The sequence below is a fragment of the Phoca vitulina genome, unplaced genomic scaffold, assembly GCF_004348235.1.
Source record: "Phoca vitulina isolate PV1807 unplaced genomic scaffold, GSC_HSeal_1.0 scaffold52, whole genome shotgun sequence".
Classification (NCBI taxonomy): Eukaryota; Metazoa; Chordata; class Mammalia; order Carnivora; family Phocidae; genus Phoca; species Phoca vitulina.
Genome location: NW_022589755.1, coordinates 8,219,062 through 8,231,192, shown reverse-complemented (window position 1 = coordinate 8,231,192; position 12,131 = coordinate 8,219,062). Strand labels below are relative to the sequence as shown.

Here is a 12,131-nt window from a genome sequence, read left to right as displayed (position 1 = left end):
AGTAATTTATTCACAGGTCCCAGGGATTAGAGCATGGACATCTGCAGTGGTGGGGGGGAAGGGAGGGATGGACACATTTTGTCTACTACAGCTTTCTTATCTGCAAAATGAGAGTAACAGTCCCTTTCTGGCAGAGGTTTTTATTTTTTATTTTTTTATTTGACATAGAGCACAAGCAGGGGGAGATCAGGCAGAGGGAGAGAGAGAAGCAGGTTCCCTGCCGAGCAAGGAGCTGGACCAGGGCTGGATCCCAGGACCCTGGGATCATGACCCGAGCCGAAGGCAGACGTCCAACCGATGGAGCCACCCAGGTGCCCCTTTCTGGCAGAGTTAATACACATACATTGCTTAGAACAGTGCTTGGCATACAGTAACAACTTAATAAGTGTTACCTTTTATTATCTTATTCTTTCTCATGGCTACCTCGTTTTCTATAGTGTGTGTGCACCAGAGCAGTGTGGCCTCAAGAGTCCACCATCTGAATCGCTCTCCCTTATTATTGCCCTTATCAACTAGCTGATTATTAGCGACTTGCTAGCTGTGTATCCTTGGATAAGCTAGTGAACTTCTTTGTGCCTGTTTTCTCAGCTGCAAAAAAGGGATAAGAAGATAACCAGCTCATAAGATTGTCATGAGGATTAAATAACATAATACATGTAAAGAGTGTGTAGCATGTAGTGAGTCTTCAATAAATGTTAGCTATTGTTATTTTATTATGTACCAGATTTATGTAATTCTGCTGATGGACACTTGGATTTCTTTTGGTATATCTATTAATTCAGTACTGTTCCAGTAACAGTATACTAAGTGCCAAGCACAGTCATAGATGCTAGGGATACGATGGTTTCTGGAGCTTACATTCAAATGGAGGAGGCAGTGAACATATAAACATAGAGTGTAATTCCAGGTAGAAGAGGGTGTGGACATAAATTTGGATTAGGTGGCCAGTGTGGACTTCTAAGGTGGTGACAGTTGAGTTGAGACCTAAAGAATTGACTAATGCCCATGTCCTAAGGCTGGAGCCAGGCTGTAGGCAATTAGCAGCCTGGAGAGTATGGTGAGCCTGAGATGGGAGCCGTTCGCAGGGCTTTGGGTAAGGAACTTTTTTTTTTTTTTTTTTTTAAAGATTTTATTTATTTATTTGAGAGAGAGAATGAGAGACAGAGAGCACGAGAGGGAAGAGGGAGAAGCAGACCCCCTGCTGAGCAGGGAGCCCGATGTGGGACTTGATCCCAGGACTCCAGGATCATGACCTGAGCCGAAGGCAGCCGCTTAACCAACTGAGCCACCCAGGCGCCCCACTTTTTTTTTTTTTTTAAGATTTTAACAGAGAGAGAGAGAGAGAGCATGAGCAGGGAGAGAGGCAGAGGGAGAGGGAGAAGCAGGCTCCTGCTGAGCCAGGAGCCCGATGTGGGGCTCGATCCCAGGACCCTGGGATCATGACCTGAGCCGAAGGCAGACGCTTAACGATCTGAGCCACCCAGGTGCCCCGGCTTTGGGTAAGGAACTTGCATAGGGAACCATTCAACGGTTTGAGCAGGAGAGGGTCATAATCTGGTTTAAAAGATCTCTCTTCCTGAGATGGGGACAGCAGATTGTAGGGGGCAAGAGTGGAAGCAGGGAGACCAGTTATAAAGCTATTGTAGTTTTGTAGGTGAGAAATGGTGGTGGCTGTGGAGGCGGAGGGAAGCGGATGGATGCTGCTGCTGTGAATAGATTTGTACATGATCTTGGTGCACACCTGAGTATTTCTGCAGGATTCATTCCTAGAAGGGGAATTGCTGCATCAGAGTATGAATAATAATAGCTGACATTTATTAAGTGCTGACTATGTGCCAGGTGCTATTTTAAGTGCATTTCATGTAATTGAGCTATACATTAGCTGTAAGCTCAGGGCCTCTAGCATAGTTAAGGATTAAAAATATAAACATGATATTCACTGTTAATGGCAGTTGAATAAAAAAAACCTTCCAAGCAGGGGCACCTGGGTGGCTCAGTTGGTTAAGTGTCTAACTCTTGGTTTTGGCTAAGGTCAAGATCTTGGGGTCCTGGGATCCAGCCCTGTGTAGGGCTCCCTGCTCAGCAGGGAGTCTGCTTCTCCATCTCCCTCTGCCCCTCCTCCCACTCACGCTCTCCCTCTCTCTCTCTAAATAAATAAATAAGTGAGTAAGTAAGTAAAATCTTAGAGGTAGAAGAAAACCGCTTCCAAGCAGTCAGAGTCTAGAGCTCTGTAGGAGATAGGGATTTTGGAGAGGCTACGTGGCTAAATGTTATTTTTTTGTCAGAGGCATTTATAAGTTGCAGTGCTCCAAGAGCTCAGAGGAGGGAGTGCTCACTTGAGTCTGCTGTGGTAAGAGGGACTTTTTGAGGAAATGGGATTTGAATTGGGGTTTGAAGTCTGGGGAAAAGCTCGACTAGGCCTAGAGAGGAAGAGAGTGTATTTCAGGTGTGTGGAATGCTGTGATCTGAAGTTGGCAGGTGGGAAATGGAAGGCATGTCTGGGAGGGAGGAATCTGGTGCTGGTGGGAGAGACAGCTGGGGAAGTGGGAGACAATACTGAAGGCCTTTAAATGCCAGCTTTAGAATTTTTCTGTCAGGTTTTTTTTTGAAAATCGGGAACCCACCTATCACTGAACCCTTTTGGGGTTTTATTTTTTTATCATTTTTTGTTTTTTAAAGATTTTTATTTGTTTGAGAAATGGGGGGAGAGCTCATGAGTAGGGGGAGGGGCAGAGGGAGAGAGACAAGCAGACTCCCTGCTGAGTGTGGAGCCCAACGATGGATCCTAGGACCCTGAGATCATGAGCTGAACCTAAAGTCAGACGCTTAAGAGACTGAGCCACCCACATGCCCCTTGTTTTTTGTTATAAGTAGGCTTCGTGCCTAGCATGGAGCCCAGTGTGGGGCTTGAACTCACAACCCTAAGATCAAGACCTGAGCTGAGATCAAGAGTCGGACATCTAACTGACTGAGCCACCCAGGCGCCCTGTCACCGAGCCCTTTGGTAATAATTAGGGCAATGGGGTTGAGAAGTTCAGTAAGTCCAAGTAACATATATTGAGCATCCATTATGTGCCAGGGATTATGCTAGATGCTTTTGCACACACATTTTGCCAGGTTGTTAAGGAGATTAATCGACATGAAATCACAGTTGGTATCCTCATTTTACAGATGAAAAAACTGAAGTTTAGAGTGATTGTGCGGCTTGTCCAGATCACCCAGTTGGGCAGTGGTAGAATTCAAACCTAGTTCTTCAGACCTAGAGGGCATTTAGTGATTGGCAGTGCCCACTGCTGAAAGAACAGCAAAGAGAACAGAGCCTGAGAAGAATTTAGTGGGTGTAGGGATTAGAGGCCTATTGTTTGAAGATAAAATTTCCCAGGGGAGAGCTGGGCTATTCTAGCTGTATCCTTGAAGTACTGGAGCAGCCAAACAGGACAAAAAACCCGGAACTCGGCACCCTGGAATTCCAGGTGGGGCAGTATTGGGTCCAGGTGAAGGGAAGACTTATAGATTAACAGTGACAGCAGAGATCTGGAAGGTACAGCTAAATGCAAGGGTGCTCAGCCTTTCTGATGTCCAAAGGTTTGGTATGCGTACTCTTCTTTTTGGAAACATTGTCTATTATATGCGCTGATTGTGGAGGGATAGGAGCTCTGGAAAGTCACATAGCTTTTCTTCCTCCTTCCACCCACCGGTATAAATCTCTGATAAGTGTAGTACTCATTGCTAGCATCTCTGTTATTTACCTTGCTTGTATTTTTTAAGCCCTCTTCCCAATTCCCTTCTATTGTAGTGAAGTGGAATTGTCACTTGAAAGGCTTGTGTGTGCTAGCCTGTGGTTGGCAGTGGAAGGGCCCGGTAATGGAGAAGCTGAAACCCAGACATACGCCTTTGAAAGAAATATTGTCGGTATTCTCCCCAGTATTCGCCCCATTTTACCCTTGGGTTGTATTAGCGAAAGAAATCCAGTATCTGGGGCACCTGGGTGGCTCAGTCATTAAGCGTCTGCCTTCGGCTCAGGTCATGATCCCAGGGTCCTGGGATCGAGCCCCGCATCAGGCTCCCTGCTCAGCGGGAAGCCTGCTTCTCCCTTTCCCGCTCCCTCTGCTTGTGTTCCCTCTCTCGCTGTATCTCTCTCTGTCAAATAAATAAATAAATTCTTTAAAAAAAAAAAAATCCAGTATCTGCTAGTATCAAGAATCAGTGCAGGATCCTATTTTGTCAGCCACCATCCTTGTTAAAGATCTCTAGTCTAATTACATGCAAGTATCCATAATTATTAGTACCATTTTTAGAAGAACTTCTACATGTTCTCCCTAATACTAGTGCAAGTTGAAAATCGACTCATTTCATAAAGTTTTAAAAAAATTTTATTCATTTATTTGCCAGAGAGCGAGAGTGAGCGAGCACAAGCAGGGTGAGCGGTAGGCAGAGGGAGAAGCAGGCTCCCCCCTGAGCAGGGAGCCTGACGCAGGACTCCATCCCAGGACCCCAGCATCACGACCTGAGCTGAAGGCAGACACTTTACCAACTGAGCCACCCAGGCGTCCCCTCATTTCATAAATTAAGAGCAAACTCCTTGGCCAGCCAAACCTGAATTTATGTGAGATTGTTCTTAGTTCTCACTGATACTTTTCAGTGTGAAATAGTCATACATTTGCTGCAAAAATATTAATGGGTTTGATTATAGGATACTGCCCAAGATCCTGATGGGGTTTCATAATAAATGATGTAAATTCTATTTCTTTTTTCAAATCCAAAAGATTCTGATTCTGAAACCCTCTGGTTCACGGAATTTCAGATATGATACCATGGACCTATACTGCCTTTCACTGACCTCGGAGTTAAGTCCAGACTTCTTTTTTTTTTTTTTTTTTTTAAAGATTTTATTTATTTATTTGACAGAGAGAGACACAGCAAGAGAGGGAACACAAGCAGGGGGAGTGGAAGAGGGAGAAGCAGGCTTCCCGCTGAGCAGGGAGCCCGATGCGGGGCTCGATCCCAGGACCCTGGGATCATGACCTGAGCCGAAGGCAGACGCTTAACGACTGAGCCACCCAGGCGCCCCTCTTTTTTTTTTTTTAATGGAACTGCATGCAGGGTGTGGATTTTCTTTTCTTTTCTTTCTTTTTTTTTCTTTTTAATTTTTTAATCAGAGTGAGAGAGCGAGCACAAGCAGGGGGAGTGGCAGGCAGAGGGAGAAGCAAGCTCCCTGCTGAGCAAGGAGCCTGGTGGGACTCAATCCCAGGACCTTAGGATTATGACCTGAGCCGAAGGCAGCTACTTAACTGGCTGAGCCACCCAGGCATACCCAGACTTCTTTTTTTTTTTTTTTTTAAGATTTTATTTATTTTAGAACACATGCATGAATGTGTGGAGGGAGGAACAGAGAAAGAGGGAGGGAGAGGGACAAGCAGACTCCTCACTGAGCATGGAGCCCATCTCAGGGCTCAGTCTCAAAACCTTGAGATCATGACCTGAGCTGAAATCAAGAGTCAGTTACCCAACTGACTTGAGCCATCCAGGCTCCACTAAGTCCAGATTTTTTGAGACAGCTGGACCTCTGACTACCTTTTTTTAAATCTCATCTTTTGTGACTTTACAGACTAGAATGATCCAAACACTGTCCAAATACACCCTCTTTCATACCACTCTGTTTTTGCTCATACTACCCCTTTTCACCTTTTCTTCTGCTCTCATACTAGTCCAAGCCTTCATTCTCGCTCTCCTTAACTGTGACACTCTTCCCCCTCCAAGAGTCCATCCCCGCATGGCTTTCTATTGTGCTTAGATAAAATTCAGCCGTTACAGTGCCTGTAAGAGCCTTCATGATGTGGCCCTGGTTCTGTGACCCACCTCCTACTGTTCTTCCCTTTGCTCACTGTTCTTCAGCCAGTGTCCTTTCTGTCTCCGAAACATGCCAAGCACTCCTCTGCTTCAGCGCTTTTATACTTGCTGTTTTTGTACTTGCTCTTCTCCCAAATATGTGTATATTCGTCCTTCATTTCATTTTTTTTTTTTTTTAAAGATTCTATTTATTTATTCGACAGAGAGAGAGATAGCGAGAGCAGGAACACAAGCAGGGGGAGTGGAAGAGGGAGAAGCAGGCCTCCCGCCGAGCAGGGAGCCCGATGTGGGACTCGATCCCAGGACCCTGGGATCATGACCTGAGCCGAAGGCAGACGCTTAACGACTGAGCCACCCAGGCACCCCTCTTCATTTCATTTTGATTTTTGCTCAGCACCTTCTCAGAAAGGTCTTCATGATCAGTCTGAGTAAAATAGCATCCTCCATCATTCTTGATCTATATCCTGCTTGATTTTCATCACTTTTTTTGTTGTTGTTCTAAGTAAGCTCTTCTACACCCCACGTGGGACTTGAACTCGTGACCCTGAGATCAAGAGTCACTCTACCGACTGAGCCAGCCAGGCCTCTCTGACTTTCATCACTTTTTGACATAATCCTATATCTTTGTCTGTCTCGTCCATAAAATAAAAGCTCCAGGAGGGCAGGGATTATGTCTGTCTTGTTCACTGCTGTATTTCTTTTTTTTTTTTTTTTAAAGATTTTATTTATTTATTTGAGAGAGAGAGCATGAGAGGGGGAGGGTCAGAGGGAGAAGCAGACTCCCTGCTGAGCAGGGAGCCCGATGCGGAACTCGATCCAGGGACTCCAGGATCATGACCTGAGCCGAAGGCAGTCGCTTAACCAACTGAGCCACCCAGGCGCCCTTCACTGCTGTATTTCTATACCTTAAAAGGGTGCCTGGCATAGTAGGTGCTCAATAAATATTTGTTGAATGAATTGTTCTTTGCAGGATGGATTAGAGCCTGTCTCTTTCCTAGATTTTAAGCCATGATGCTTCCGTGCCGTTAATGAAAACTGAAATTACTTCACTGTTATTTTGACTTGTTTTTCAATGATTCGGTGAAACTTCCACTGTCCTCTGTCACCTGGTTAACAGTGTCTGCCTTATAGGCTGCGGGCCTCCCGGGTGCTTCTTGTCGGCATGAAAGGACTCGGGGCTGAAATTGCCAAGAATCTCATTCTGGCAGGAGTGAAAGGACTGACCATGTTGGATCCTGAACAGGTGAGATGTTCGGCCACCTCATCACTCTTCCTTCACGGTCTCCCCTCTTCAGTATGAAACCCTTGGAGGTTTTGTGAATCCCTACGTGCCCCTGCATGCTGTGAATGGAGGACTGGCATTAGTGGAGCTGTGGCCTTTGGCCTCATGGCACTGGCATGACCTAGGTGGTCGACCAGTGAGACTCCTGTCTCCTCCTAGAGCTTACCTGTCGGTAAAGTGTAGTTAATCTCTCCCTTGGAGGGTGACTTTGAGGAGGAGAGGGGTGGTTTTGTTACGGTATAGCTAGCTTTCACAGCCCCAGTGATTCTGCTTTAGAAGGTCTGAGATGTGGCTCAGGAATATATACATTTGAAAGGTATCCCAGGAGAGCTTCACTGTAGACCGTACATAGCCATTAGTTTGGAAAACAGTGGATCAGAGAGAATGGATGCAGACTGCTTAGCATGGTGCTGGCACATAATGAACATCCGGTAATTAATAATTATATGACATACCATTTAATTGATAATATAATAGTCTTTCTCATCTCCTATGTAGATTTCTCTGACCAGTTTTTCCAAGGTGAAAATAACTTCTTTCTCTATATTCTCATGCTTCAATGTTTTTTCTTTTATAGAAAATTTCAAATATATACAAAAGTAGAGAGAATAACATTTGACACTCCATCTATCTGACTTCTACAGATAACAATATATATATATATTTTTTTTTTGGTCTGTATTTTTTTGGATGGTATTTTAAAGCAAATTCTAGAAATCATGTCGTTGTTCTTTAAGGTAAAATACTTGAAAGGTTGTGTCATCACATGATACTATTTGTGTCTTTCCTTTTAGGCAATGAACATGCTAAGTAGCACACAGAGTGAGGTATAGGCTCTGTGGAAGAAAGCAAATGTTGAAACTTTTCAAAGCTCATTTCGTTTGGGTTTCAGAGAAAAGTAATATCAGGATTTAAAAAAAATTCTCCTGCAATGAAGAGAAACGTGGGTTAGCTCACTTAATATCACAGTCACAAATTGATTTTTGACTTGAATTCAAAACCTTCTAAGGAAAGAAAATTCCTGCAAGCAAACTGCCAGATTATTAACCGGCTGAGCACTTGCAGTTTTGACATCTCCCCAACCACAGTGCCCCCTAGAGGCGTTTGGAGGAAGAATTTGTTTGCAGTGTAGAGAGGGTCAGAGTGGAGAGCCAGGGAAGGATGGTTCCCCAAATGTGGAGGCCCTCGGTGTGGGAAAATGAAACCAGATGGGGATGATGACTTCCTCATCTGGTTGCGAGATTCTGAGAATGGGGAACGATGATATAATACCGAGGCATGTGTGATGGAGTGTTGTTGCTGCCTCAGGACAGTGGGTGCCACCCAGTGCTGGAGTGAACAGGCTGACCGTTATCCGTCTTCCACCTACCTTCCACTGCAAAGCCTAATTCCTCTGACTGGTTTTCAAGGCCTAACACAGTGGTTCTCAGTCCCATCTGTGCTTTGAGTATTTGGGGGAATTGTTAAAAATAAAAGTTCTCCAGATGAGTCTAAAAGTCAGGGAGGGTTGAGAACCACTGACTTCGTGTAACCTGGGCCCAGTGAACTTACCCAGCCAGACTCCCACCTCATAAATTTATGGACACACTTTGGTTGTTCTGCCTTTTGCAATTTGCTTGTGCTTTTTAACCCCCGGACTAGGAACATCCAGGGAGACCATGCTACCTAGTGCAAAAGCTCTGGAATTTTGCAGACTTGGACTCAAATCCCACCCCTTCAAGCTGGGCGAGAGGCTTAACCTCTCAGGGACTCATTTGCTATCTATCTATCTTTATTTTTTTTAGTAATCTCTGTACCCAGTGTGGGGCTCAAACTTGGAACGCTGAGATTAAGAGTCTCATGCTCTACCAACTGAGCCAGCCAGGTGCCCCTCAGTTTGCTCATCTATAAATCAAGGATGTTAATTTCTGCCCTTCAGAGTTCAGAGTGTTTTATTTTGTTTACATCAACAAATACCCAAGAGTACCTGCTGGCTACCCTATCTAGACTCTTGTGATACAAAGATGCACAAAATTTGGTTCCCATTCTCAAGGTTTCTTTAGAAACCAGAGCAGGCTCCTTGACTCAGGTTGTGGTAGGGGGACACAAAAGGCTTCCTGGAGCTGTGATCTTAGCTGAGGCTTAAGGAACAAGTAGAGATTTCTCAAGTGGGGCTGTGTTTTAGGCAGGAAACATTAGCAGTGGCATAGAACAGCATGGTAGAAATAGAATATAGCAAGCAGTGCTATTTGGTGTTTTTAGAATGAGAAGCCCAAAATGGGGGGGTGGTGTGCAGGTTGTAGGTAAGGTCTAAACTGTGAAGGCCTTGCTGTAAGCTTGTACTCATCCTCTGGGTGGCAAGGATTCATTAAAGAGTTTCAAATGTGGGATGGGTGACCTGGTCGATTTCAGGCCTTCTGTAGAACAGTAGTTACTGTATATGATTTGCACAAGATACAGGACAGAAGACCACTTAGAAGGCTGCTTTAGTCGGTTAGGTGAGAGATGAAAAGGGTCTGAATAATAGCACTAGTGATAGAAAAGACAAGAAGCACATAAGAGGTGAAAAATACATGGTGGTAGAATCAGTAGGATCATATACAGGAGCATAGGGAAAATAAGGAATCACTGTAGTAGCAGATACTTCCTGAAGGTCTGGATACTGTTCTAAGAGCTGTAGTTGTACCTCATTTAGTTCTCACAACTCTGAGATGGAGGGTTGTCATCCCTATTTTACAGATAAGAAAAAAGAGGAAAGGGAAGTGAATTGGTGGCCCACTCAAGGTCATAGTAGTTGGTGGTATGACCAGCACCCAGGGAGTCTGTTAGTAGAGCCCATGCTCTTAGCCACCTCGTTGGGTGGCTGTTACCAAGGACATAACAAGAATATAAAGATTGGGGTTTCTGGCTCAAGTAATTGGATGGTTTGTTGGTAGGCTCATCAGTTGACCAAAAAAATTGTCAAATATGAATATTCAGGAGGAAATATCTGGTGGGCAGTTTAATACAAGATTCTGATGGATCAGTTAGCAGTCTATACCAGTAAGAACAATTTGAGAAATAACCAGCAGAAATTAAAAGTAGTGAGTATGGAGCTATGCAGAGCAAAAAGGTGAGTGATTCTGAGATGGAATCCTGGGGACACCACACCCAAGAGGGTCCATGTAGAGACTGGATGTCCGGTGAGGGAAGAGCAGAGCAACACAAATAGAGTGATTATAGTAAGTGTACTGTTTTTATTAAATCTCATTTTGCATGTGATTCCTATATACTTGTTCAAGGTCACACAGTTAAGTAAGTGGTTGACCTAGGATTTGAATCGAAGATTTGAATTCAACTTGAATTATTCTAGAGCCTTGCTCTTAACCACTACGATGTACAGCCTCTCAGTATGTAATGAGATCCCTGAAGAAGTAGGACAGGATGGGTCGAGGATATTGTTAGAGGGCTGGCCTTGAATGAGAGGAAGATGAGCTCATTTTCTTGAAAGAAAGGTAGTAAGGGAGAGTATGTGCTGTGGATAGTTGGCTGGAGGAGAGGAGGGAGATTACTTGTGTCTTGGTGAAGGTAGCAGGGTCATACTGGAGATTAATCGTTAAAATAGATGTTTGGTGTGTGAACAAATGCTGTGAACAGAATGGGATCTGTAATCCTACTGGCAGCTGTCAGGTGATTTTATTATCTGTCTTTGAGGCTCTCTGCTGACATCCAGCCTTGTGGGTGAAATCCTCACTTTGTTCCAGCCCTACTCATCTCTCCTCCTTTCTGAATTTAGTTCAATTTAAGCGTTAATTTCAGGCATTCTTAATTGTGCCTGATGTTGGCACTGGTCTGATTTTATTTATTTACTTATTTTTAAAGTTTATTTATTTATTTATTTTAGTAATCTCTATACCCAACATGGGGCTTGAACTCATGACCCCAAGATCAGGAGCTGTGCACATTCTTTTGACTGAGCCAGCCAGGTGTCCCTCACTGGTCTGATTTTAAACCAGTTGTAGGCAGGGACTACATCCTTTATTGATTTATTTATTTTTTAAAAGATTTTATTTATTTGATAGAGCACAAGCAGGGGGAGTGGCAGAGGGAGAAGCAGGCTCCACGCTGAGAAGGGAGCCTGCCTTGGGACTCAATCCTAAGGGCTCAATCCTAGGATTCTGATCCCAGGATTCTGGGATCATGACCTGAGCCGAAGGCAGATGCTCAACCGACTGAGCCACCCAGGCGCCCCAGGGACTACATCCTTTAAACTACTATTGTTTGTCTCCAAATGGTTAAAATTGGGAACGTAGTAGGTATTGTAAATTCTTACCACTGATAATTATGCCATTTTATTAGCAGTTACAAATTTAAGTGAAAGAAGAAAGTGTGGACTTTTCTGTTTAGAGTGAATTTTCTTTATAAACACAAGGGGGTGCTCTTTAACTATCAATGCCAAGTAAAAAAAAGTTAAATGTCTCTGTAAAGTCTCTGAAGGAATGAGTGTAGGGAGTCTGCATTAGGCAAATTCCTGCAAGAACAATAATACAATTAGATGGTAGATATTTTAATTATCCTTTAAAATGGAAAGGTTTGTTGTTCTTGAGAATTTGTTTTCCCCCCACAATTCAAGTATTAAAAAAATATTATTTCTAGGTATCTCCAGAAGACCCTGGAGCTCAGTTCTTGATCCGTACCGGATCTTTTGGCCGCAACAGGGCTGAAGCCTCTTTGGAGCGAGCCCAGAATCTCAACCCCATGGTGGATGTGAAGGTGGACACTGAGAATATAGAAAAGAAGCCGGAATCATTTTTCACTCAGTTTGACGCTGTAAGTTTCATAAAGAGTGTAAAGTCTTTAGGCTCAGTACATTGCCTGCGTGGTCTCAAGTCTGACATTGCCTTAGTGTGTGTGCCTTACTAGCACATTGCCTTGCCATGTGGAATGTGGTGGTAGTAGATCCAGTCTGTTGGATCTGCTGTAGCTGTTTGTGACTTGCTGTCTGCTGCTTTCTTCTTTGGGCATATGTTCCCTTACACCA

The 12,131-nt window shown here is 44.1% G+C and overlaps 1 protein-coding gene across 3 annotated transcripts in view; it reads left to right on the top strand.

Annotated features, from left to right (window-relative positions):
* SAE1 (SUMO1 activating enzyme subunit 1) overlaps nt 1-12,131 on the top strand; it is an 84,962-nt gene that overhangs the window by 8,861 nt on the left and 63,970 nt on the right. For all 3 annotated transcript variants that reach the window (XM_032388047.1, XM_032388048.1, XM_032388046.1), the window contains exons 2-3: nt 6,982-7,093; nt 11,747-11,920. In XM_032388047.1, the coding sequence (XP_032243938.1) occupies nt 6,982-7,093; nt 11,747-11,920 (286 nt within the window). The remainder of the gene's footprint in view (nt 1-6,981; nt 7,094-11,746; nt 11,921-12,131) is intronic.